We start from the raw sequence: 25,932 nt of genomic DNA, 5'->3' as shown, positions 1-25,932 counted from the left end.
AGGGACAAAGAACTCTTTATTATTATTCTTAAAAATTAATCATAATCATCATCAAACTCGACCACTGATATTTAAGGAGATGCAGAGTTGGGAGTATAGACTTTCATGTAATGATAAATACTGATTAGGTGTAACTATTTGATTCTATTTTCGGATTTTTTTTTTTTTAGTCATTAACACCCTGTGATTTCATGATTTCCTGACGAATAAAAATTATAATAAATATTAAATATTCATTGTAACAATGTAAATTTGGGGGGCCTTAACTTTATATGGCAACATTTCTATTTGTACTGTATAGCCCAGATCCAAAAGTCACATTTTTCTTTAAACATTAATCTAAACTGAAGGAATCAATGGATCTTAAGTTTGTGTTTGTGCTACATTTAAAGAATGTTAAGATGCAACATTTTGGGAAAACTCAACCAATAAAAGTTAGATTTCTACCAGTTTTATGATTATTATATTATGATTATATATATATTATGAACTATTATTATTATTATTTACTACATTCCACAAAGATACTTGAGTATTTGATATTAGTAGTAGTCTATATATATATATATATATAGATAGATAGATAGATAGATAGATACATAGATAGATAGATAGATAAATAGATAGATAGATAGATACATAGATAGATAGATAGATAAATAGATAGATAGATAGATAGATACATAGATAGATAGATAGATAGATACATAGATAGATAGATAGATAAATAGATAGATAGATAGATACATAGATAGATAGATAGATACATAGATAGATAGATAGATAGATAAATAGATAGATAGATAGATAGATCGATCGATCGATGGATGGATGGATGGATATTGTATATATCCAATCAATCAATATTTCTAACAGGGTTTGTTTGACCCACCCTCTCTGTTAATGTGGTTAATGTGTAAATCTGCTCTGGACAAAAGACAAATCCAAACGTTTTTCTCATCCACAACAGACTTTATTGTATTTCATCAGCGTGGTTCGTTGGTGCCAGTGTTTCCCTGAATGTGTGCGGTTTAAGACTTGGGTTTTGTGTGTGTTGGTGCGTGAACCTGCGGAAACTCTTCATCCTCCACTCTTCTCCTCCTCTATAGACAAAAACAAAGTGCAAAAAAAAAAAAGAAAAAAGAAAAAGGAACCTTCTGTCACCCAAACAGTGACCCTTCACCGACGGCTAACCTGCTCCTCAACCTGACCCACATTTTAACAAACCAACGGGTTCAACCAACAGATGCAGACACGTGGAGTTCATGTAAACAGACAGACAAAGAGCAGAGGCGGGTTTAGGCAGACTCGAACATCTTCTTCCTGTCTGCCTTGTCCTCAATGTTCTTACGCCAGTCGCCGACGGCTTCTGTAGGCTGCGGAGAGAAAAGACGTGGAGAGAATCAACGGAATTGTCCAAATGTAGTTGACTGCAACTTATGTCAGTCATTCATCAATGTTGTAAAGGTCAATCTGTGCAGACGTGGGTCAAACAAAGTCAAAACCAAATTAACAATTTCAGAGATTAAAGATTAAATGAACTGATCACATCAGGAATTGTTAGAATCACATTTTATGTAAACACAAAATGCTATAATCACAGACAACAGACTAAGTTTAGGAAACAACATCAACATCTCATATTTAACTGAATAATATCTGTTGTTCAGTTAGTTAAGCTATTAGCACTAGGCTAATGCGATGTTACATCACTCCCTTTGTTATTTCTCCTTGGCTCGTCTCCTACAAAGATCACATTATTTTTGACCTACTCCAGCTGTAGGGATGAAGAAGAACAAAGTCACCAAACTCACCTCTTCTTTTGTCTCCTTCTTCACCTGCTTCAGGTTGGACCTCAGGTCCATGTTGACCGTGTGCTTGGAGCCCAGCAGAGCCTTCAGCATGGAGTCGGCGGACATACGGACCTTCTTCAGAGCGGGTTTCTTCACACCCCTCAGGTCCACGACTTTGATGTTCAGGTCTTCAATCTTTGGGCCGGAGAAGTCTGCGAGTTAGTCAGCTGCTCCAAGAGAAACGTGCAGTGATGACATCACCACAAAACTTTACCTCCTTGTCGGCCTTCTGCACCTTGCCCTCAGCGTCGTATCTCTCCTCATCGAGCTGGTCGATGAGAGCGTGGAGCTTCTTGCATGTTTCCTGTCAACATGCAAAGATCAAGCACTTTTAATCACAAACGCTAATCAAAAATGCTAATCACAGAGTAGCACGCTGTGTTAGTGACATTAGCTACGTTCGATTTTTAACCCAAATATTTAACATCTATAATTATGAGCTAAAAATAGGATTGAACTTGACGGATGTGACTGCAGCAGATGGAGACGGACAGACGGTCACTGAGGCTAATTTTAAATATTGCTGATCAGTTTTTTCCAGTTTGTATTTTGTTCCTAGCTATATTTTAAATGTGTGATTCCAGAACAGCTACAGTTAGAATACAAACTCAGAAGGTTTGACAGTACACTTTTAAATTCATAGGGCTATATATTTTTTATTTTTATATTCATGTGTATTAATTGAAAAATGAGGTCATGAAATAGGAGCTGTGAACTGAAACTGAAGATGTTCAGAAGAGCGGCAGGAATTAAGCTGCTGGGGTCGTGTGTGTGTGTGTCAGTGTGTGTGTGTGTGTGTATCAGGGTGTCAGACAGCGTTGAGTTAGGAACCATAAAAAGCATCTGAAACGTCATATGATCGACTGGAGTTTGTCCATGTTTGTATCTGCTTTACTGCATTTTTTTTAATACAAAAATGTTTAAGTTTTAAACTTTTTGTTTGTACAAAAAGCTTTTAATTTATTTATGGCAGTTGCAAATTTAAATACATACATTTTTATTCATAATATATATATATATATATTGATGCTCTTTGGTCTTTGAATAAGAAAAAAATATATTTGTTTTTATTTGTTTGTATGTATTATATTAGTTATATGTGATTTTAAATAACGTGTCACTGTGATTTGAAGTATTTTGTATATAAATACTTACTTCCAGCATAAGATGCAATATATTTGACAACACTGTTTTTCTATACCAGTTTTTAGTGTTTTTAAGTATGTGTTTTAACCAGTTATACTACTTTTTCTTTCCTCTCACCATGAGAGCAGCCTGGTCCCCACTCAGGTCAGGGGGTGGGCACTTCTCGGCCATGTAGGCCTCCTTTGCTGCAATGGCCTCTTTCTTCTCTGTTGCGATCCAGTTCTGAGCGATCTGAAGAATCAGACTCTGCAGGACGGAATAAAATAGATGTGTAAATAAATGAGTGATGTTCGCCTGCAGCTAACTTCCTGTGGCGGCTGACTTGGTGCTGTAAGAAATGTTGGATTTACCTTCAGGTGGTGCCTGCGGCTCGAGGTCAATTTTTTCCTGTTTGGAAAATCACAAATAACACATTGTTTTATTTTCCTAAAACAATAAAGAAATGTGTGAGGTTCTGTTGTGAGAGTGATAATAATATTTACTTACTCAGACATCTTGGCTGTTTTTTGAGGTCTTCAGGCTGCACAGGGAAAAAGATAGGAATACAGTGAAGGAGGGGGGAGAAACACGGGGGGGGGAATCAGTGAATCCCCCCCCCCCCCCCCCCCCCCCCCCCCCCCCCTCCCCCCTCCATCGTTCATGTCAGGACGATGGCGGTGGTAGTGTGAGGTTCTCTGAGATCAGCATGTTCTGCCACGGCGATGAAGATGAGGGACAGGAATATTTGTGCCGTAACGCGATCTGAGGCCACAGCTGAAGAGAAGCGACGTCGACTGAACTAAACTGGGAAACCTGGGATCGAGTGTCGCGTCCTAACACTTTTACAAGCCGATCTGGTGAAGGGTTAATTTGGAAAAATTATCCCACTAAATATCATTAGGGTCAAGAGGATTGTTCTTATCCCTGCGTTCTGACCAGTGATCTGCTGCTGTGAAGAACTTTGTGGTCAGAGGAAGTGGAAAGAAATTGATTAATTTCGTCAGCTATCTGGATTTAATTGAATATGAAGTAAAAATAACCCAATTAAATATAAATTTAAATTTTGACTTTTGAAGAAAATAAATCCATATATACCAAGAAGAACCGTCAGACAGCTTGTAACTAATATTAAACTTTAAGTAATTTGTTCGTAGTACTGCATGATCTAATATTTACCACAAGTAAACTTTATTTATGTATATATTACTGAGTTTTTAATTAAGTATATTTCATAGAGATATTTACAGGATAAAAAAATAACTAAAAACAGACGCTCTTTGGTGACATTGAGGATTTAAATTTCAGATTATTATTCTCTCCACTTTCACAGCATTTCTCATTTAAAGCAGTGTCCAGAGAGCATGATGACTATTTGGTATTTCAGCTGTCGCCGTTTACAGTCGCCTCACACTGGGATCACAGAGAGCAAGAGTGAAGGTGAACAGGTCTCATAAATTCAAGTCTGTCTGAATAAAGCCCTGATGTCAGGTAGAAAGTGAGGTCAAAGTGTCAGGATGTGGAGAAACAAAAGCTTCAGTTTGAAAACATGCACATTTCTGCAGCATTTTTTATGTAATTTGTGTAATTTAAGGCATAATTACATTGTTCAATTATATAAAATATGCTGCTTTATTTTAACAAGAGAAAAAAAAAAATCAGATTTCTCACCAGAGGAAGAAGAGGACAGAGGACAAGACACACTGGGTGGATGAAAAGAAGTCACTGCCAAAGAAACTCAGACAGTGAAAAATGAAATAGGGTATATATGGTGGGCAGCGTTGCCTCAGCAGATCACCCCCATCCTCTTTATGGAAATGGATTCCTGGGCAGACCAATGGGCCGACGTGCTCCTGAAATACCCCCCAGCCCAGCCCCACTCTGCTAACTGCCCTGCCTGTGAAAAGACTTCAAGTTTATCTGAGGGCTGTTGGATGGAGATTTGATGAACTTTAAGGTAAGGCGCTGGGATTTTTGAAAAAGATTGTCTAACAAAAGCGATGTTGACCTTTTTGACCTTTATAATTGCTGGGTGAAATCAATCAGCTCAGTATTCTCCCTTGTTATACTACTATTACAGCGTTAGAAGTACTACTGTACGTACTACTGTTCAGGTGAAATTAAAATATACCACGAAGCTATGAACTAATCGTTATTATAGAAGTTACAGTTCTGTAATTGTTACCGTTTCTGCAAAGTAAAAAGGAAGTATTTTAGTAATATTTCTGACCTTAAACATTACTTTATTTATTATTTTATTTTTAATTGTCATCTGGACGCAGAAAGGAGATTACAAATTTTATTATTAGATTTTTTTTGTGTGACATAAGTCACTCTGTGATCTAGCCTGTTGTCGGGGGAATAAAAGCAGAATTAAGGACTAAACACAGTGAGTAGCAACAAGTTGATCCTCATTGTAAAATATTTATTTCTCCATGAACACGATGACACTGTGGACTGGATTTCTGTCATTTTCTGTTTTTGCAGTTGTTGTGATTTTGTTCAGTCTTTTTTTTTTCGACCATAATCAACCAGTCCCCCCCCCCAAAAAAATAAAAATAAATCAAAACTCTTCTTCAACGACCATAATCAACCAGTCCCCCCCCCCCCCAAAAAAAATAATCAAAAAATCAAAACTCTTCTTCACGTGTGTCCCTCAGGAGACCAAGTTAGTCACTCAGACCTTGGATGAAAATGTGTCTCCAACTGTCGTCCTCTCCAGTCCACAGGGGTTTTATGAAGTTTCAAACATCTTCTTCCTGTCGGCCTTATCCTCGATGTTTTTACGCCAATCTCCGACAGCTTCTGTTGGCTGGAGAGACCAAAACACAATGAACAAATGTGTTGGAAATTTAAAATTAAAATAAAAAGTTTTTGTCAATCAAGGTTCATTTGATAAGGTTAAATAGCAGTTAATTATAATTTTGGTTAAAACAAAGTTAATACTGAATAATTTTAGAAGACTTTGAAAAGTCTAGTTCAGTGACAAAGACTATATTACATGTATTTAATATCAGATACCTTTGAAAAATGAAACCTTTATAAATAGGTTGGAATGAGGACACACACACACACACACACATATATATATAAATAAATATTGGACTGGAACAACATTCCAATTGTTAAGATATGATAACTGAAATTTGTTGACTCGTCCTCACCTCCTCTTTGACCTCCTTCTTGACCTGCTTCAGGTTGGACCTCAGGTCCATGGTCACCTTGTGTTTTCCTCCCAGCAGAGCCTGCAGCATGGCGTCAGCAGACATGCGGACCTTCTTCAGGGCGGGCTTCTTCACCCCGGCCAGCTCAACCACCTTCATCTTCAGATCCTCGATCTGAAGGCAGAGGAACCAGAAGAAAAAGTTTCTATGTTTAGAAAGTCTTTAAAAAAGAGCTACAGTGTATTTAAAGAGATGAATAGCAAATTATTTCTGTATTCAAAAGTTTAAGAACTTCTATTTTTTATTTTTTTTTATTAAAACAATCTTAGACACAGGTGCAGTTATTTGGTCTAGTATCATAATAATACATTTCTCACCTCCTTGTCAGCTTTCTGAACCTTAGCCTCGACATCGTATCTGACATCGTCGATCTTGTCGATGGCCTGGTAGATCTTTTTACAAATTTCCTGTTGACATCGACAGGCGGTATGTTTCACTTTTGTCTAATAGTCATGGTGGTAACTTAAAGGAAACAAAATCTCTAGCATCTTGTCTGAGTATATGTAAATAAAGTAAATAAAAAAACCTACTTCACTCAGAGCATTAGACACAACATATAGTTCAGTATAACATTACTAATATGTTGAACCTTGATGTTTAAATCTTTAACTGCATTGTTTTAATATGTCATAGACAATTCTGCCATAAACCACTGTATTATTCCTTTCATTAATGTGAATCTGACATGTTTCAACTTACATCTTAACCACACAAAACGACAGTGAATCTGACATGTTTCAACTTACATCCTAATCACACAAAACTCACCATGAGAGCAGCCTGGTCCCCACTCAGGTCAGGGGGAGGGCAGTTCTCAGCCATGTAGGCCTCCTTCACCTCCTCGATCTCCTTCTTCTCCTGCTCAATCCAGCTGGCAGCGATCTGCAGCATCAAACTCTGCGCAGAGGTGGGACCAAGTTTACAATTCAGCATCAACGACATAGAAATAAATGAAGACTAATTTGTACTCACCTTCAGGTGATGCCTGCGGCTGGATGACATCTTCTTCCCACTTTGACAAAAAGAAAAAAAAAACACAGTTATCATAGTGACTAAAGTTGTCTTTATTATTTAAAAAAAATTGTTTAAAAATAACGTGTGTTGACTGAAATTGATTTAAAAAAAAACAACAAAATCATAATTTCTTTACTGTAACGTTTTAGAAGTGTAGAGCTCCATAATAATTATTGGTTGGATGTTTATGGCTATAATGTCAGCCAGAGGTTTTTTAGCTGTTGTACTGTGTTTAACACCAGGCTAAGCTAATGTATCACTCATAAGGTCTGTTTCTAACAGGAAGAGGACAATCACTTCTCTTAGTCACTATTGTTTGTTCTTGAGGAAAAAAGTTTTGCCTAATTACTGAACTACAATAATAGTTTCTCTGTTTTACAAAATCCACATTCAGAGCAGGTCATGCTGTCAGCGGCACAATGAAATAAAAACATACTCACTCAGACATATTGGCGTCTTTCAATCTTCACAAACTAAAAACTGAAACAGAAATTTAAAAAAACTATCAGTTCAACCTAATCAGAAGGATCCTTTCAGCTCACTGACTCTGCTGAATTGGACTTGTACAGTCGTCCCTCCTTTGCGATCAATCGGTGACCTCCTCACCTCCAGCAGGAAAGGTGATACCCTTGTCTATCACGGCAAACCTACTGCCAGTGATCACAAACTGGCTAAATTTGGATGGGTGAGACCGTGGAGCTAACAGTTGTCAGAAAACATTCCTCCTGGAGTTTGACATCTTACAGTGACTCAGACCCAGACCAGCAGAGGATCCAAATGTGGCCAAAGGAACGCTGCTGGAGCCGTTAACACCAAGATCCACATCCTGCCGGTATGTAAGCCAGCAGCTGAGGCTGGAGTTGGTGCAAAACTGTATCATCTATGATTATAGTGACTTCAAAACATTATAAAAACAGATGACAGATTAGGATAGAGGGCCTGTAGTTTAGAAACTATCCACTAAATCCAGAGATACAACAACAGCAAACAACAATCTTAAATAACTTGGCCTGTTACTGACAGATTAGTACATTGTACTTGGTAATCCACTTTTGATGATGAGGGGTATTTAATTATGAAGCTTTAAAATGACATTAAACTGTCTGTTTAGCTTCAAACACAGATAGTTACTGTGAAAAAACAAGGGTATGCATCGCCAAATGTTCGAAAATAATATGCACACAAAACATAACAGCATCGTCCACACTCAGTGAAAAGTCTGGAGAAAGTCATTCATTTGCACCAACTCACCTTCCATCAATCTGACAAATCTACAGTTTTAAGTATTTAAAGTCTTACTGTAAACTCAGACTCAATGTCCTACAGTGTCCTTCAAACAGTTTGACACAACTCTGCTCCTTCCTCCAAACCTGAACAGAACCTTAGGGATCAGCTATCACATCTGTAGCACGAGCACTGAAAACATCTGAAATCACACTTTCAACCATCTCTACAGAATAAACAAAACTCCCACCTGCTGACAAGACCTCGATGTGTCTCTGGCTTTGTTTCCTGCCAAAATGAGAGGAACGGCTGAGTCTCACCTCTCGGGTGAACAGAGGAGGACAGAGGAGGACAGAGGGGGAGGAGGGCACAATGCCAACTACCATACAGTATAGATTTAACAGTGTATATAGGGTGTGAAGCGCTCGCTCAGCACAAAAGTCAGATCTCTTTATGGTAGTGGAAAAAAAACCTTCAGACCAATGGGCCAGCAGGCTCCAGAAATACCAGCACAACTCTCTGAGGAACCTCATAAATTCCTGCCCCAGGAAGTCGCCTCCACAGACTGGACGCTGGACGGACACTATCAGGTTCCCTTTCTCAAACCAGAGATGGGGCGCGGTGACCAATTGTTACCAAACAGTAAGGTCATGGCGTGCAGGAGGCAAGGTTAATCCTTGTTTTGTTTTTTTAAATAGCCAGTTTTGGGATCTTAAAAAAAAAAACTAATACAATTTTTCATTAAAAAGTATCCTGGCAGAATTTTTTTTTAAATAGCCAGTTTTGGGATCTTAAAAAAAAAAACTAATACAATTTTTCATTAAAAAGTATCCTGGCAGAATTCTGACCAATCACAGTTAGAGGACTCAGCATCTCCTATTGGCTGCACCACTAAACAGCTGCAGGTACCCAACCCTTCAGCAGAAAAGTTCACTGTAACCTTAAAGGCAACAACTGCCTTTATGGCAAAGAGTCAGATGAGGATGGAGGAAATAAATCATGTCGCCATCAGCAGCACAATTCACAGAAGAAGAGTCTGTGGTGGAATTTGACCAAAATGTTTTTCAGTTTTAACTGAGGACAAAACTCTCTACTAGAATCAATGCTTGCAACAAACCTAGCTAATTTTGTTCCATCAGTTCCAAGCAGCCACAGAACCAGATTTTCAATTTTCAACCATGGATGCAAAAAAAAGAGAGAACATTTTCCTTTATCTTAAACTGAATTAAATGGCTTAAAGTCCATATTACTCCATGTAAATAATGTACTGTATTTCATTATTGTATTCATAGATAAAAAGATTTACAACTTATCATAAACATAAAGGAGAAAGGGAACTTTTTTACTCACCATTGAAGATTTTCTTCTGTGTGCTTTGGGTTTGGATTGTGACCACATCCAGATGTTAAGAAGTTTATGACCTGATAGAAATAACTGTTTGATAACTGACCTGAGGGGAGACTATAAAAAGGAAAACAAATGTCTAACAGGAGCAGGACGTGTGCTCTCTGCTGACATCTACTGGTTCAACTACAGTAGATATAATACTACTTCAAGAATATATAAAGATGTAGGAAGAGAATGATACTGTATATTTAGAAACAATAGTTGTACATTCGGCAGTGAATAGGGAGTAAGAACTAAAGTGTGATATTCTGACTACATCTATTTGACTAATTTTGACTTACTCCCCAAAGTTTTGTCGGTGAACAGGGAAAAAAACTACAGAATCACAGCTTTGCCTTATTCAAAAAAACAACTGATTTAATGACACAAGGTTTTCCAATTCCATAAAATGGAAAAAATGTTGGAGCGGGTGTCGCGGCCCAGAGTGAAGTGAAAACGGAAAGTTGAATGTGAAAGTCTTTAAGAGGTCTCAAACATCTTCTTCCTGTCAGCTTTGTCCTCAATGTTCTTACGCCAGTCGCCCACAGCCTCAGCACCCTGAAGGAGGAGTGAAGTTCGTCAGGTGCTGCAGGAGTGAGGCCCGCTGTGACACAGTGTGTTTTCAAACACATATTCGAATGACGCTTTACCTCCTCTTTGACCTCCTTCTTGACCTGCTTCAGGTTGGACCTCAGGTCCATGGTCACCTTGTGTTTTCCTCCCAGCAGAGCCTGCAGCATGGCGTCAGCAGACATGCGGACCTTCTTCAGGGCGGGCTTCTTCACCCCGGCCAGCTCAACCACCTTCATCTTCAGCTCATCAATCTGAAAGAGTAAAAAAATATTTACGACACAATGTGATGATAACGGACACAGATTAATGATATAATGAGGTCCAACAAATGATATAAGTGACACCAGGACAGACTTTGGACATGTTTCCATACTGGACACATGTTAATTTAATATAATAATGAAAATACAGCAAACAAATGGCTGATATTTTCCCCCAAGAAATTTTTTTTTTAAATAAATATATGGAATAACAGCCTGCAGCACAGATATCAATGCTGACAACAGAGACGTCTCTACCTCATTGTCTGTCTTTAACACTTTGGCCTCAGCGTCATATCTGTCCTCATCAATTTTGTCCAAGGACTGGTACAGCTTTTTGCAGATTTCCTGTTGACAAACAAACAAACATGCATGTATATCTTTTAATATTTTTCCTCACAGAATTGAGAGGAACTTTTTTTTTTCATATGTGTATTTTTCTCTTACAATCAGAGCTGCCTGTTCTCCACTCAGGTCAGGTGTTGGGCATTTCTCTGCCATGTAAGCTTCTTTGGCCGCTTCAATATCTTTAGTTTCCTGCTCCAGCCAGCTAGCAGCAATCTGCAGCATCAAACTCTGCAGGAAGGGAAGTTGACTTTATCACTGTTCTTTTTATGATTGTAACTCATTTTTAAAGATGAAGAGGAATGAGGAGTAGGAGGAGAAAATGCAGGACGAGAAAGAGGAGAAACAGGACCAGAAGAAGAGGAAGAGGAGAAAGTTTGTTACCTTGAGGTGATGCCTGCGGCTGGATGTCATCTTCTTTCCCCTTTAAAAGTTCAAATTTGTGAAATAAAAAAAAATAAAAAAGAGTGGTGAGGAAACGTTGGTGCAATAAAAAATGAGAATGTTGAGAATATTAAGTCATACTCACTCAGACATCTTGGCTTCTGTTTGTTTTCAGACTCTGGTAACGACAAAAGAAAAAGTATTCGAGTAAGTAAAACTATTCAAACCGGTAGTAAAAATGTAATTATATACGCACACAGACATGTATATGTGTGTCATCTTAAATTACAAGACCTTTTCAGAGCCAGTTACACCCAACATCAGCTCACATCAGGAATAAATCTTTGACCTCTGACCCCTGTGACAGGACCCTAAATCAGACGCCTGTTTGGAATTCTCACTTTTTCAGCTCATGTCACGTCAACATTTTTCCTACTTTCACTGACCTAGAGTTGACTGACTGACTGGTCTGAAATATAAAGTTAATTCAGTTCCAATACTGATGTCGAGAACACAGCTAAAGTGTCGGGTTTATATGAAGATAAAAGGAAACAACACTTTGACTGATTTCTTTCTGACGACTGCGTCGGTTACATCACTTCTCTGTGGAAGAAATTGAAACTGTTGGATTCAAGTGTCACAAACCATCAGGTCACAGCTAATCCTAGCTCAAGATCAAGGGTCAACGATGACATTTATGATGAGGTAAGTTTATGAGCTCTGGAGTAAGTGAATAGTTTTATTTTTGACACAACTTTCCTCCACAGAGCACATGTTTCAAACTCAGGGCCCGGGGGCCAAACGCGGCCCGCCAAGTCATTTTGTATGGCCCGCAGGAGTTTAAAAAGCATTTTAAAAAGTCCATGCAGCAGAGTTTCTTAACCTGATAAATTAAAGGGTTTTTTTTATATTACAGAGCAATGAACAATATTTTTAACACGAATGAATAATCATCAATTGCAGAAACATGTATTAATACATTATGGAGTAGTTTCATCTACATAGTCTTCCATTAAATTTCCATTGAAGCTACAAAAAACAACTCCCTATCCTTCTCTTCACTGTAGTTGGAACTTTAGAGAGAGATTTTAGCATTTTCTGACAACAATTGAGTGTTTTCTCAGAAAATAATCTTTCTAAATAAATACACATTATTTTGCCCTTTATTCACATTGTGTCTCTTTTCTAGGATTTAATCTTTTTTGACTGTGACCTCCTCACTTTTTTTTATATTTTTAAGTATTTGCGAATTAAAATTGCAACAATTTCTACAATGTTTATACATGTGTTAAAGTCATTTCATAATTATCTTTTGAAAAAATAAAAGTAAAAGCCATCTTTAAGTTTAACCTATTGGATTTTTGAACCGCTAAAATGCACAAAGTAAAAGAGTTTCTTTCTCACCCACAAAGTGACGATGACGAGGGCAGCACAGATTGACTGAAGGACTGGGAGACAGTGAGGGAGTCACAGACTAAAAAGTGAAAACTTGTGGGGGGTATATATGGGTTTGGGTGGGTGTCTGGAGGTTCCTCTTTATGGCAATGAGGACCTCCAAGCCCAACCAGACCAATGGACCCCTGAAATACCTCCATCCTTTGACCGCTCACCTCATAAATAACTCTCGCCTGGTTAGTGGTGGTCAGCAGTCTTCACAGAAACAGGTCAGACTGTCAGCTGGTCTGCAATAGAGTGAAAAAGACCTCAGAGCTGGAGGCTAGGTGAAAGTTTCTAAAACACCAACCAACCAAATTACACACAAACACACTCTCCTTTGAATCTACAGAATGTTCAGACCTGTTTATCTTCCATATGTTACTGGTCAGTACATCGAGCTAATTATCTTCTGATCTTCCATATGTTACTGGTCAGTACATAGAGCTAATTATCTCATGGTTAGCGCTAGTTACAGTAGCATCTAGTGGATTAAAAGGGGAAATACTTCTGTAGATAATCCATGTAAAAATAAACCTAAAATTTAGTAAATATAATAGGTACATGTTAGTATTAGTTATTCTGCTTTGTTCTGTCACACCAAAGACACCAAACACCTATCTATAAATTATGTAGACATTAAAAATAATCAATGTATACTGACTAGTTACAGATGTCAACAAATAAAGCTGTTCACAACCAAAACTGACTCACATCACTTCAGCAAAAAAAATCACAAAAAAAAGAAGAAGAAAAACAATGACTCAGTAAAACCAGGGTGGACTTACCCAGAGTTCCTGTAGGTCCTGAATGAACAGATGATTCAGATGGTCCAAACAACTAAAGAAAACAGAGACAGAAATGTAATATAAATACATTTTGGTTAGGTTAATAGAACTATTAAATGTATTAATGAGGAGTTGCCACTCACCTCCTAAACTGTGACAGAAATCAGCAGTGTAGTCATTACATTTAAGAAAAAATTGGGATTATGACACTATGTTTATGAAACCTAAAGAAACTCAAACAAAATAAATTCATTAAAGTAGTTTAAAGTATTACATTTAACATATTTTAAAACACTCTCTTAATATATTCTATAAAGAGAATTATAGCCTGTAAAGTGTGGCTTCATTTTCTGGGCTTGTACTGTTCAAAACGAACCGTTAGGTGTTGGAAGACGACATGGAATGACGACATAAACGCAGCGGTGTTAGAAGTCACGTAGATGAAGACCACTGCTGACACCTTGTGGTCAACACCGGTGGAACCCCAACCTTGGTATTTTTTATGTAATCAGGATTTTAAAGGACACGGCTTTAAAATTCAAACAATATAAAACTATATCTGCCAACTCAGATGGTTACAACTAAGAAAGCCATAATCGAGATACTTTTTAACTTAAACTTTTATTTATTTATTTTTGGGGTCACGTATGAACGGACTATAGACGACTATGGGCCTTAAATGGAATCTCTGGGAAAATCTCACAACAGTTATAAGGACCGGAGGTTTTTTATATTTCCATTTTGTCAAAAAAAGGAAACATTTTCACAGCTTCCTGTTCACTTAACAATAAAGGAACTGTCTCTGAAATGTATGTTTATGGCCAGTGGAATGATTCCCCAGTTTGTTGTTTGAAAAGATCCTTCTTAGTTAGGTTAAGCTGTGTCGTGTGCTTCAACTACGCTGTTGTGCATCTGAGAGTCGAAGACAGAATACCTCACCAAGTCAAACGTGGGAAACAAAACAGGGATTCTAACAGAACCCCTAAGATCAAGAAGTTGTGGAAATAAAACAGTAAAAGCCAAACGGAACCTAAGATCAAGAAGTTGTGGAAATAAAAGAAAACAGTAAAAGCCAAACGGAAGAGAGAAGAAACACTGAACTTCCTGTCACTGCGACTTTACTTTACAAATGTACAGAGACAGAGCTGAAACTTACAGATTGAATGAAACAAAAGATTTTTTTAAATCCATGAACATTTTCATAAATTCCATAAAAAGTTCTAAAAGCCCAGAGTAAGTTCTAGAGCAAGGTTATTTCCCTTAAGCGGTCTCGAACATCTTCTTCCTGTCGGCCTTGTCCTCAATGTTCTTACGCCAGTCACCGACCGCCTCGCCAGGCTGCAGGACGCACAACAGTTTCACAGTCAACGAGTCGGCACACTTTAAACACACTCCACAGACCTGCGTTGGTGTCCACCTGAAAAACACTCACCTCCTCCTTCACCTCCTTCTTGACCTGCTTCAGGTTGGCCCTCAGGTCCAGGTTTACTGTGTGTTTGGAGCCCAGCAGAGCTTTGAGCATGGCGTCGGCGGACATACGCACTTTCCTCAGAGCGGGTTTCTTCACACCGGCCAAGTCGACCACTTTGATTTTCAGGTCGTCAATCTAAGTGTGTCAATCACAGCAGTTAAAAGATGAAATCCAGCCACCAGAGGGCGTTTTTTAATGTAACACAGCAGAACCCTTGTGGTATTAACGTGGAAGGTAAACCAAAACAATGTTGCCGTCTGAAGATGACAAAATGACTTAAATATAAACAGACTGATGAGGAAAAATACATTTAAAAAAATTAAAAATAAAATAAATTTCATAAAAATAAGCTAAAAGCTTTATTAGGGAAATGATGGTGGGTCAGTATGAGTACCTCTTTATCTGCCTTTCCCACTTTGGCCAGCAGGTCATACCTCTCCTCATCAATTTTGTCAATGAGGGCGTGCAGCTTTTTGCAGGTTTCCTGAAAAAACATCCAAACACATTTGTTAAAATCAGGCCTTAACCTGTTTATAAAAATGTTCCAATTTAATTTGAGCATGTACAACAATGCAACTTGGTGTTTTTAGTGAACAATCACTGTTGTAAATTAGAATCTCACCCATGACATGATATGATACCTACAATTTTTAATCTGGTACAATATTTGTCAAGACAAAACTTGAATTTAATCTACTGACTTTCATCTATGTTTCGTCCATCATCCACAGAACTATATTTTCATGATTATCATCAGTGTTAAAATAGAGGCAGAAGAAAAGTCTCTTCTCACCATGAGGGTGTTCTGGTCTCCGCCCATGCTCGGTGGGGGGCAGTGTTCAGCTATGTAGGCTGCTTTAGTTGCTACAATGTCTTTCTTCTCCTGCTCAATCCAGCTGGCCGCAATAGAGAGCATCACACTCTACAGGAAGAGAGAGGTTAAAACGGCAACTCCTCCAGGAAGTGAGTGGATTTGTTCTTTGGAATATAGCAGGGCAAAATATAAAGCTAACGAACCGGCATTTACCAGAACTAACACAAAATTCCTGGAATCTGTAAATAATTTTAACAGTTGAAAAAAGTCATTAGACGTTATCAGCGTTTGCAGTTATGAAAACGTGCTTTTAATATTAATTAATACTTGAAGTCGAATGTGTTTCTGTCCTTAAACATAGAGATTAATACAGAACATATCTGAGAGAATATTTTAAAATTAAAAGCCACAACGTGCACTATCTCTAATAGTTGGGAGTATTCTGAACAAAAAAAGAGAAATAAGGTAACACTTACATTTTTATACTTTTCTTCACATTATCTATGACTAGAAGTCTATTGAAATCACCGGTTTAATGTCATCTTCATGGAGCTGTATTTACACCCAGACTCACAGTGAAACTGTTCCAGGTCTTACCTTTAGGTGATGCCTGCGGCTCGAAGTCATCTTCTTTCTGCGTGGAGCAAAAACAACGGATTTTAGTTCGATTATAAGAAACAACAACTTCCCGCCGTTAACGCAACAATTAGCGTCGATTTACATTTTAATGTCCTTCAGTTGCACAAACGGCGTCGAGTTTAAGGGAACATTAAGCGCGTGACGGAATCTCGCAGGTTCACTAATGTTTCAAGTTGTACTTAACACCTTTGCCGCTAGGTGTAGATGTTTCTCCTACATTTTAAAAACGCGTTGTTAAATTTCTTTTGTCTGATTTCTTCCAAGTAAATTAATGGGCAGGTGGAAAACGGGCCACATTTAAGCAAATACATTTCAATTGTCTTATCTTGTTTTGTTTTGTTTTTTTTTTTAAGTTTACCTCGTTCTAACAACACAACCTAAAATGTTGGATTAAACGAAATGGGCATTGGCAAGAACAGTTTATCTTACACAAACTCTCACAGTAACTAGTAAATTTAGCCAAAAAGCTAAACTGCTAACCTATGAAAAACATGCCTAAACTAAACCAAAAGATTCCTAACAGTTAGACCAATAATGCATTTCACTTAAGAACTACTAAAAATAAGTAACATTTTTGTCTTTTATTTGGAGGAAAAATTTTGGGCAAAACAGTCAAAATTACATTTACAATTACAAGAAGAAAAAACTGAAGAAGAGAAACTTACTCAGACATGTTGGCGGTTTGTTTTCTTCACAGCCTGTATGAGAAAAAAATAAAACAGAAAAGAGGAAAACACATCAACCCAAGATGCGGGAGAATAAAAGGATGTTACAATCTGCTCCCAGTTTAAATATCAGAGTCGTGAAATGTGATCTATTCAAACATTTGATGGGGGCCTGGGTGGTGGGAGAGAGCTAAGTTTGGCGTTTGGGTTCAGATGTCACCACTGATCCCCGTGATAAGCAGGCAAAATTAAATATCCTGTGGGAGTTAACACATCAATTCCTTTCGTGGAGAAGAATCCACGCAGCAGAATGTGCCGCGGCAGCGCGTTAGCTGCCAGCACACGGCTGTCACACACACACGTCAATAACAAATCCATCTGTAACACCATGCGCAACTTCAGAATCAACTTTCAACAGTTATTTTTCCATGGAAAAGCTGTCAGTGGTATAGGTTGACATTTAGTCTGAAGATCTGAAGTTCTACGGGGAAAAAAATCTAAGAACCTGGAGATGAGCAGGTACACATGGACTATACTTAAATGCTGAGCCTCAGAGCTCACTGTAAGACTCTTAAAAGTTTGTTTTTTTCCACAGTCAAAGCCTTGGGTCACATATCGTTACACAAATAATCACTAATGTGTTATTTTGCTCATGAGGATTGTTGCTTAAATTTAAAAAAGGACTGTTTTTAATCCACATAAATCCAACACCAAGCTCAGCTCCTCAGCTGTACTTCAATCTAAAATGACTGCAGCATTTGTTTCAAAAGTCAAGCAAAAAAAAAGATAGATAGATAGATAGATAGATAAGTAAACAAACTGTTTTTAAATGCACAAGAAATTAAAATGCATCCTTCCAAAAAGCCTTAGCATGACACACGCAGGCAGGCAAAAATAAATAGGATGTAGCCACAACAATGAACAAAAAAAAAAAAAAAAAAAAAAAGCATCATCCAACGTGAACACCTAGATCTCAGAGCGCAGTAATCAGACGTCTACTCCTGCAGGGATATTCCGTTGACTTAATAACGAACCCAGGATTCTCAACACCTTCACACTTTACAAAAAGGTCTCCTCAAAGAGGCAAAGTCTATGCAGCTAGTCCGTGTCAATTTACCAACTCCTCTCAGGCATGCAGAGAGGAGCAGACAGGAGATTTGTCTCACCTACGATGAGAAGGAAAGTCAAGGAGGAGGGCAGTGGCAGTGGCAGTGGCAGTGGCAGTGGCAGTGGCAGTGGCAGGGAGGCAGCTGAAAAAACTTTTCCTCTGGTGTGTATATATATGGGCACTCAGATATGGATATGGAGTTCCTGTTTATGGAAATGCAGTATCCTCAGACCAACCGGCCCTCATGCTCCTGAAATATCACAAACCTGTGCCAAAGTCCCCCCGTGAATCAGGCTTCTTCAAGGAGGAGCCTGGCATCGTTGGAGTAAACTATAAATGGGAGAAAAAGTGTGATGAGACTTCAATACAAAACCAGCAGAGGCCAGACTTTAAAGCTGGGCTGAGCTGGGCTGGGCTGGTGGAAGAACAGTAAAGTAAGAGGGTTTTACCATGCTTTTAAGATACTGGCTTTTATTGTTGAACAGTGGATGCACTGATCATGTTTGACTTTCGATTTTCTTTTGTTTTTACAAGGCTGGAAGCAAGGTGTTGTTTTCAGACATGGACTAGACTAATGTTTTAAGTACAGATTGTTTATACAGAAATGAAATTGACTGATGTGTGGGGGGAAAAAAACTCACAAATGAGCAGGAATTTAAATTATATCTCACAAAACCCAATACTAGAAACTGGATACCAATCAATTTGTTTCACACGTCACAAAATGCCAAGTTTTGCCAATATATTTTAAAAATGAGTGGACTATATTTATATATATCTATATATATAGATATAGATATATATATATGTATATATAATGTGAGCTTATATGTGTATCACCAAGGTGTTGTGGCTCACTGGAAGTTGACCCGTCACGGAGGACACATCCTTTAGGTTTGGCCGGACCTCAAACAGCAGCCCCCTCCTGCCAACATCTCCACTTACAGATTTCTGATATGGTGTTTAATGAGAAGACATACAGTAGCACAGGATCTATGTCCAACACAGGTACAGGCTACAGGATATGGTAAGATATGTCCAAGACACTAAATCAGCTCTCTGTTTGCATCTATGGTCTATGATTCAGTGCTATTTTTAAGAGATGTTTTGATCCTGGGAAGAACCATAACATGAACGCTCTTTCAACGACACTGATACACACACAGGGAAGAATGCATTTTTTTTATCACATCACACACTACCATTAACAAAGACTCAAGTTTACCTGGAGTAGGAAGTCGATTATACGTTTGAATTGTCCATTGACAAAAGCAACATGCAAACTACGTCCAAAAACCCTGCAGCAGAGACAAGCCTGTCCTAACAAACAATACTTCAATACTTCAAGCTCAGTGACTCTCTGCAAACCCCTCAGGTTCAGTTGGTGCCTCAAAGAGATATCACTTTTACTGATTGCTCCAAATAAAGTGCTTAACAAGCTCACACTACTTTAGTCTATAAAAAGAATGCATTGCCGGCTATCTGGTTAGCATTTCATCTTGGATTGCTGCTCTGACCCCTACATCTGTCTTCAGAAAGGTTTCCAGACCTTTCTTTGGCTGCGGCGAGTCATCTCATATTATCACTGCTGCCGTAAAAATATGCAGGCATGATTTCAGGTAGAGAGGATGGAACGCTTTCCATGTGGATAATGTTACATTATGACTGTTTTCTGAAAAACAATCTCTGAGCAGTGGCGTACGGACAGGATATGTTTTCCACAAACAGATACACAGGTCTGCCTGAACCTGTTATCTAATATATTAACTACAACTACAACATACACACCACGCTAACAGTGTTTATACTGAGAGTCAGTGACAACAGCACTATCCACTCAGCCAATCAGAGGTCTCTGATATCAATCACATGGATTGTTTTGTATACATTAGCCTACATTAGCATTTACACAATTAAAGATATTTTTACAGACTCAACAAATCTAAAAGGTTATAGAAAAAATTAGGTTTTTAGCTCATTTTCTATATCATCACTAACTTTTCTCCTCATCTTTATTTACATTTTCAGTCTAATCCAGGGTCTGTATTTGTAACTCTCTTTATAACACGTCTAAGTAAGGTCTCTGTAGACCAGGACATCTTACCCTGTGCTACTTAAACTTTTTTGGCTTGTGACCCTGTTTTGACATCACAAATTTCTGGCGACCACAGGGACATTTTAGTAGCAGTCACATGATCACAGCCATTAATCCAGCTGCACCAGCTCAGATACTGTATTTTTATCTGCTGCATTTTATTTGAACTCAATTAGTTATATGAAATTGAAGGAATGCAGTTATTTAAGATTGTGTGTCGTGTTTATTTAAATTTAGAAAACATATAAGTATGTTATAAATCACTGTTGAATCCTCTGTGTGGTTCTGTGGCTGTACTACAGTGTACACAACGGCCCTGCAGAACCTGTCAGAAGACTAAAGGAATGATCTCTTTGCTAACTTTTATCCAGTGATCACCTTCCACCTGTGAACCTGTAAAAAGCATCACCACAAGACAAACACATTCTGCAGGTCAGGACTACGGCAAAAGAGGTTGAGTGAAAGGCAGTGACATGTCTGAGAGAGGTGTTGACAGACGACATGATGGAGTCCAAATCATGCTGGGAATTTAGTGGTGGGAGTGTGGTGCTGGGGCTCGGGTTCATGGTTCTGCTACCCAGATGGACTGAGGTGTCAGGCCTAGGACTTAAGCTTCTGGAATCTTCTTTATGACACTGCAGGGTTTGGATATGTGAGCAAAGCGTGTGGCCTTTCCTCACTATGTGAAAACATTCATAAATATGTGCATGTTTACATGGAGTTTGATTCACTCTCCAAACGACACTACGGCGCTGTTTAAAGCCACTTTCCATCTGGTTGTTAAAAGGGTGGGTGTGTGTGAACGTGTCGCCACCCACTAAGACAGGCCAGAGATGCATTAGTATATGAACTAACTTCTTGTCAAAACCTACTACTATTATATGGATATGGATCTATAGGTCTAGTCCCTCTATAGGGGCAGAGACTTAGTTTCAAATTAGTAAAAAGTCTAAAACTAAATTAAAATTGGGAGTCAACATTAAGGCTGAACCAGATAATGTGTAAATATGACAGGAAGTACAGTACATAGGATGGGTCACTAGATAGCACCATTGTTCCTCTAACAGACTCTCAGTAGCCCAGTTCAACAGCTACACTCCTGCTGACCACGAGGCCGTTTTATCAGGGTGTCTCAACACAAGTCACTCTTTAGTTTTCACACACAGAGGAAGTCTATTATTACCTAATACATAAATTTAGAGTAATTTTAATGATGGACTATAGTTGCAGTGTCTTTTTGTGGTTTCATGTTAAATTCAGAAATACCATATTAAATTAATGTAGTTTAATTAGAAACTAATATCTGTGTTTAAAAAGGAAAAAAATATATAGTAGTTAAATTCAGAAATACCATATTAAATTAAATTTAGTTTAATCAAAAACTAAACGTATCTGTGTTTAAAAAGGAAAAAAGTATATAGTAGCTCATATGTTTGTAACAAGCAGGAAGTCTAGCACACTGTTACTGTAGAAATGACTGCAGACTACTGCTGTGGTGACACTGAGGGGAAAAGGTGAAGGGCACCTCCTGCTGGAGGCTCTTGGATTACACAGCTGACAAGAGAAGAAGACAGAACCTTAAAACACAGGAGGGATCACATGTCCTCTCTGGCTTGGAAGTGCCAGGGGACCTCTTGGAGGAATGGAAAACTGTTGCTGAGACAGCAATATGTAAAAAACCCTGTTAATCCTGTCACCACTTCAGCCTAACCTTCTCCGCAAATACATGCACAGATGGAAAAATAAATTGGAACGCCACCTGTCACTTTCCTAGTATGAGATGAAATGGTGACGTCACAACTAAATCACACTGACGGGAACCCTCAAAAGTGAAAAAGATCTGTATTTTTAAAAGAAATCTAGTTTCATCGTAATTTTGTTTTATTCATAATTTCCTTACCTTTAAATGCTGAAGGTTGACATTCACCAAGTTCTGATTAAGACGGTTAGAAGTAAGGTCATCATCTGAGAAGAAAAGAGGAAATTGTGTCATTGATAATATACTTAACAAAATCCAGCATTTGCCCATAGGTTACCAGAGGGGTCAACAAAGTGCACACAGCAGAAGACAAACTGCCCCCTCCTGTTTTTTCTTATTCTAATTCTGGCTGGAGTGAGGGGCAGCTGTCCTCTGTTTGAGGATATGATACAGTGATCATCAGAGGACAAATATAACCTACAGTTACTACCAGCAACTGGATGACAAATACACAGGACATTGTCAAGGCTGCCAGTACCAGCTATTTAAAACTTCACACACAGAATACCAGGAGTGCAGCAGCAAGTGCACATTGTAAGGACTCTAACAATCACACCATCTCTTACCCACAGATGTAAGTTCAAGTTTAATGTTTCAGAACCAAAGACTGTAAAAAAACCCAAATGTGTCAAATGTCTGAGAATTAATAGGTTCAGAACCAAAGACTGTAAAAAAACCCGACTGTGTCAAAAGTCTGAGAATTAATGTGTTCCACGTAGTAATGTTCCACGTACATCACTCATCAGTGGACATGACGTGAGGTGTTCTTCTAGCTTACTTAGTTAAGTACTTGTTAAGTAACACTGACAAATGACCCAAGGTTCTCAAACTATGGTACATGCTCCACAGATCAGTATTGGGGTCCCTCTACTGTTAGATGGTGGAATGGGATTTTTGAGCTACTAGTTTATTGGCTCCAAACTACATTTACGTTTATCCAAAGCAACTCACATTAGGAGGATTAAGTGTATGGTTCACTGGGGCTGAAACCTCAGACCTTCTGTGTGTAAGGAAGGTGTGATAACCGCTACGCTACAGAACCACTAGTGGGTAGCTGGACCCACTAAAACTTTCAGTGGCTGCTTGGTCAGTTATTACCTAAGGACAACAAGAACTTCTACAAGACAGAATAGATGTTATTACAAATGAGACACAAAAAAAATGGAAAACAGGAAATTGAATCTCCATACCTCAGATTGTGCCATTTTGGGGTTTTTTTGGACCTGAAAGATAAAAAAACAGTGATCATTAACCAGCACTAATATCCATCAGCAATGACAGATAGGAAAACAACCCACCTTTTCTGATCCAGCTGCATAACAGATCCATTGGATTGGTTTCAAAATGTTGAATAAAACGATCAGTTTGACATTGATAATGTAAATTTAAAGGCTTGTGTCCTCATATAGTTTTAATCCAAGTACAGTTTTAGTTTCTACACTTTGGAGCTGTAACTTAAGAAAAATAAATCAGGCAGAAAATAAACATCTCAACCTGTTTTCAGAGGCATTTCAATTTTTTAAAATCTGCATTTAACAGATTATAAAACAATTATTTCAATAAATATTCAAGGATGGATTGCACAACATGAATACAAATAATGACAGTCCAGAGTTTGGAAGATATTATGTTCCCGTTGTCCCAGAACACATCATGCAACTTAAAAAGAAACACTTTTGCCATTTACAAATTCAACGAGACTCTGACCAAGATGAACACGAAGGCTACGTACTTTAATGTGAAAGAATCAAGACAAAAACAGTATCACATTGGGCTGTGAACACTTTTTTAGAAAAGATGACAAGAAATGACTTTTGGAAACAGGAGATGTGACTGTTAGCAGATAACTTTAATAACCAAATTTTAAGATTTTAACATAATATTAATATGTTTTTTTATCTTTCTGTAGTAAAGACATTCTGAAGGACACATTATCGAATGTCTCCATCACTCTTATGCAGCTTAGACCACGCACTAATGGAAATAACAAGGGAATATGTGGGCCAAAACAAAATAATAATGGATTAACCTTAAACACAAAAAACACAAACTTGGAGAAAATTTGAACGTGTCAGGTTTGAGTAGGTAGTTTGTAAATACTGAAATATTGTGATGCAGAAATGTGATCTGGATTCACTTCTCATGTCCTGTTTTTTTAAGGTACAACAGAAATACATCACAGAACAAAGACAAAAGGCTAATGCAGAAGGGAAGCTTCATTTAAATACATCTGAAGAGTTTTATTCCAAAGTGACAAATTCAAAATCCAGAGGATTAAAAATAAATAGTAATCCAACTTCCATAATCTGCCTTATCCCACTTCATTCATTTGTGATTAAAGTTAGCGTTATATATCACTTTCTCTGGTACAACCACCACTGTCCAATCAGTCGAGCCACTACAGCCATCAGGCCAGTTTTGGATATGAAGCATTATGAGATAAAACTCTTCAGTTACAAAGACGTGAGACCTGAATTCTGTCCTGAAAATCAAATGGCAACCGGTGGAAATTAACTGTCAAACATCTTCTTCCTGTCAGACTTGTCTTCGATGTTCTTACGCCAGTCGCCCACATCACGCAGCTGCTTGTCCTGTGAACACATATGTCCAGCTTTGGTTATATACAGCAGAATCATCACATTAAAAAACAGGGAATATGGGAATTGTTGTGAAATGAAATCTTACTGTGAAATAAAAGTACTACCAATAATAACTGTAATTACATGTAAAAAAAATATAAAAGACAAATAAAAGACAAATAAAAGCTTTTTGCTGCTCACCTCCTCTTTCACCTCCTTCTTGACCTGTTTCAAGTTGGCCCTCAGGTCCATGTTGACTGTGTGTTTGGAGCCCAGCAGAGCCTTCAGCATGGCGTCAGCAGACATACGGACCTTCTTCAGCCGAGGTCTCTTGAACTTTCCTCTCAGATCCACGATCTTGATGTTGAGGTCTTTGACCTTCAGGGTAATTGTAGAGACAAAGAGCAGTTAAGTGACTGCTATCAGAAACATATAGTAAACATATGAGTATGTATGATCCTCCACATTTTTAATAGGCTGGGGCAGAATTTTCTGCCCTCTAGGGGCAAAGTTGGATATTGCTGTAAAAAGGACTGCTGTAAATGTGGACTTATGTCAGATTCTTTCATTCAACACATTCAAACTGACTTGTAAATGTAACTCACCTCATCGAGGACCATCTTCAGCTTGAACTCAATGCAGTATCTCTCCTCCTCACTGGCGTCAATTTGCTCGTGAAGTGTTTTGCAAAGTTCCTAGAGAAATGAGGAAACATTCAATGAACATTTTTTGTTGCCACAAACAAAAAAGGTATATTAGGGTTAATGAGACATGTTTGAACTTGAAGCCTGGCTTTAATAAACCTAGCAGCTGTTAGTACTGTTTATTCTCACCAGCAGCTCATCCCTGGCGTAGGGCAGGTCCAGAGGAGGACATTTTCCAGCTAGAAACTTCTCCCTTTCATCAGCCTTGGTTGATGCTTCGGCCTCCAGTAAAGTACCGGCCACCGTCAGCATACAGCTCTGTGGATGACATCATCATACAGTGTGTAGTAAATGTTGGTAAAACCCTGCCTTGAAAAAAATAAAACAAACTTTTTTTATTTTTTTATTTACCTTCAGCGTATGTTTACGCCTCGCAGACAGCCTTTTTCTGTAGGGGTTAAAGAAATGGGACAGGATGTTAGCTAAATTTATCTTTATCATTATCTTTAATCTGCTTTTTAAATTTAATATAATCCAGAAGTTTAGTTTTC

At 38.2% G+C, this 25,932-nt stretch overlaps 5 protein-coding genes across 6 annotated transcripts; all 5 read right to left on the bottom strand.

Annotated features, from left to right (window-relative positions):
* Nucleotides 1-964: 964 nt before the first annotated feature.
* LOC103379937 (troponin I, fast skeletal muscle-like) lies at nucleotides 965-4,795 on the bottom strand. The gene is made up of 7 exons (XM_008311663.2): nucleotides 4,647-4,795; nucleotides 3,486-3,519; nucleotides 3,350-3,386; nucleotides 3,117-3,245; nucleotides 2,068-2,157; nucleotides 1,815-1,988; nucleotides 965-1,376 (listed from the first exon to the last, which is right to left on the bottom strand). The coding sequence occupies exons 2-7, from the start codon at nucleotides 3,491-3,493 to the stop codon at nucleotides 1,299-1,301; spliced, it is 516 nt and encodes a 171-aa protein (XP_008309885.1). The 5' UTR covers nucleotides 3,494-3,519; nucleotides 4,647-4,795; the 3' UTR covers nucleotides 965-1,298.
* Nucleotides 4,796-5,583: 788 nt separating this feature from the next.
* LOC103379938 (troponin I, fast skeletal muscle-like) lies at nucleotides 5,584-8,844 on the bottom strand. Its single transcript, XM_008311664.3, has 7 exons — nucleotides 8,688-8,844; nucleotides 7,654-7,693; nucleotides 7,172-7,211; nucleotides 6,968-7,096; nucleotides 6,517-6,606; nucleotides 6,140-6,313; nucleotides 5,584-5,787 (listed from the first exon to the last, which is right to left on the bottom strand). The coding sequence occupies exons 2-7, from the start codon at nucleotides 7,659-7,661 to the stop codon at nucleotides 5,710-5,712; spliced, it is 519 nt and encodes a 172-aa protein (XP_008309886.1). The 5' UTR covers nucleotides 7,662-7,693; nucleotides 8,688-8,844; the 3' UTR covers nucleotides 5,584-5,709.
* A 1,323-nt stretch (nucleotides 8,845-10,167) lies between these two features.
* LOC103379939 (troponin I, fast skeletal muscle-like) lies at nucleotides 10,168-12,887 on the bottom strand. The gene is made up of 7 exons (XM_008311667.2): nucleotides 12,790-12,887; nucleotides 11,531-11,563; nucleotides 11,386-11,425; nucleotides 11,104-11,232; nucleotides 10,915-11,004; nucleotides 10,474-10,647; nucleotides 10,168-10,381 (listed from the first exon to the last, which is right to left on the bottom strand). The coding sequence occupies exons 2-7, from the start codon at nucleotides 11,536-11,538 to the stop codon at nucleotides 10,304-10,306; spliced, it is 519 nt and encodes a 172-aa protein (XP_008309889.1). The 5' UTR covers nucleotides 11,539-11,563; nucleotides 12,790-12,887; the 3' UTR covers nucleotides 10,168-10,303.
* Nucleotides 12,888-14,708: 1,821 nt separating this feature from the next.
* On the bottom strand, nucleotides 14,709-18,428 carry LOC103379934 (troponin I, fast skeletal muscle-like). 2 transcript variants are annotated; one of them, XM_025056433.1, is made up of 7 exons: nucleotides 18,363-18,428; nucleotides 17,197-17,229; nucleotides 16,490-16,526; nucleotides 15,872-16,000; nucleotides 15,473-15,562; nucleotides 15,040-15,213; nucleotides 14,709-14,945 (listed from the first exon to the last, which is right to left on the bottom strand). In XM_025056433.1, the coding sequence occupies exons 2-7, from the start codon at nucleotides 17,202-17,204 to the stop codon at nucleotides 14,868-14,870; spliced, it is 516 nt and encodes a 171-aa protein (XP_024912201.1). In that variant the 5' UTR covers nucleotides 17,205-17,229; nucleotides 18,363-18,428; the 3' UTR covers nucleotides 14,709-14,867. The 2 variants fall into 2 exon arrangements, with proteins under 2 accessions (XP_024912201.1, XP_024912203.1); XM_025056435.1 differs by lacking the exon at nucleotides 18,363-18,428 and adding an exon at nucleotides 18,163-18,334.
* A 5,444-nt stretch (nucleotides 18,429-23,872) lies between these two features.
* LOC103379932 (troponin I, fast skeletal muscle-like) lies at nucleotides 23,873-25,823 on the bottom strand. Its single transcript, XM_008311658.2, has 5 exons — nucleotides 25,793-25,823; nucleotides 25,571-25,699; nucleotides 25,343-25,432; nucleotides 24,939-25,115; nucleotides 23,873-24,749 (listed from the first exon to the last, which is right to left on the bottom strand). Exons 2-5 carry the CDS (start codon nucleotides 25,691-25,693, stop codon nucleotides 24,669-24,671), a joined length of 471 nt encoding a protein of 156 aa, XP_008309880.1. The 5' UTR covers nucleotides 25,694-25,699; nucleotides 25,793-25,823; the 3' UTR covers nucleotides 23,873-24,668.
* Between the last annotated feature and the right edge of the window lie 109 nt (nucleotides 25,824-25,932).

This window comes from Cynoglossus semilaevis, chromosome 6, assembly GCF_000523025.1.
Source record: "Cynoglossus semilaevis isolate Cse_v1.0 chromosome 6, Cse_v1.0, whole genome shotgun sequence".
Taxonomy (NCBI): domain Eukaryota; kingdom Metazoa; phylum Chordata; class Actinopteri; order Pleuronectiformes; family Cynoglossidae; genus Cynoglossus; species Cynoglossus semilaevis.
Note: the sequence above shows the minus strand (reverse complement) of the source record. Positions and strands in the feature narration are given on the sequence as shown.

Bases quoted from the DNA above. Each gene is read 5' to 3' on its own strand.
- LOC103379937 (XM_008311663.2), bottom strand. The intron at 3,246-3,349 runs GTAAATCCAACA...TCCGTCCTGCAG, and splicing joins GCCGCAGGCACCACCTGAAG to AGTCTGATTCTTCAGATCGC. The intron at 1,989-2,067 runs GTAAAGTTTTGT...TCCGGCCCAAAG, and splicing joins TGCAGAAGGCCGACAAGGAG to ATTGAAGACCTGAACATCAA.
- LOC103379938 (XM_008311664.3), bottom strand. The intron at 7,097-7,171 runs GTGAGTACAAAT...ACCTCTGCGCAG, and splicing joins GCCGCAGGCATCACCTGAAG to AGTTTGATGCTGCAGATCGC. The intron at 6,314-6,516 runs GTGAGAAATGTA...CTCTGCCTTCAG, and splicing joins TTCAGAAAGCTGACAAGGAG to ATCGAGGATCTGAAGATGAA.
- LOC103379939 (XM_008311667.2), bottom strand. The intron at 11,005-11,103 runs GTAAGAGAAAAA...GTTTGTCAACAG, and splicing joins GAGAACAGGCAGCTCTGATT to GAAATCTGCAAAAAGCTGTA. The intron at 10,382-10,473 runs GTAAAGCGTCAT...CTCCTCCTTCAG, and splicing joins AGAAGGAGGTCAAAGAGGAG to GGTGCTGAGGCTGTGGGCGA.
- LOC103379934 (XM_025056433.1), bottom strand. The intron at 16,001-16,489 runs GTAAGACCTGGA...CTCTTCCTGTAG, and splicing joins GCCGCAGGCATCACCTAAAG to AGTGTGATGCTCTCTATTGC. The intron at 15,214-15,472 runs GTACTCATACTG...TGACACACTTAG, and splicing joins TGGGAAAGGCAGATAAAGAG to ATTGACGACCTGAAAATCAA.
- LOC103379932 (XM_008311658.2), bottom strand. From the start codon at position 25,693: ATGCTGACGGTGGCCGGTACTTTACTGGAGGCCGAAGCATCAACCAAG. The intron at 25,433-25,570 runs GTGAGAATAAAC...TCATTTCTCTAG, and splicing joins ACGCCAGGGATGAGCTGCTG to GAACTTTGCAAAACACTTCA. The intron at 24,750-24,938 runs GTGAGCAGCAAA...ATGTGTTCACAG, and splicing joins AGAAGGAGGTGAAAGAGGAG to GACAAGCAGCTGCGTGATGT.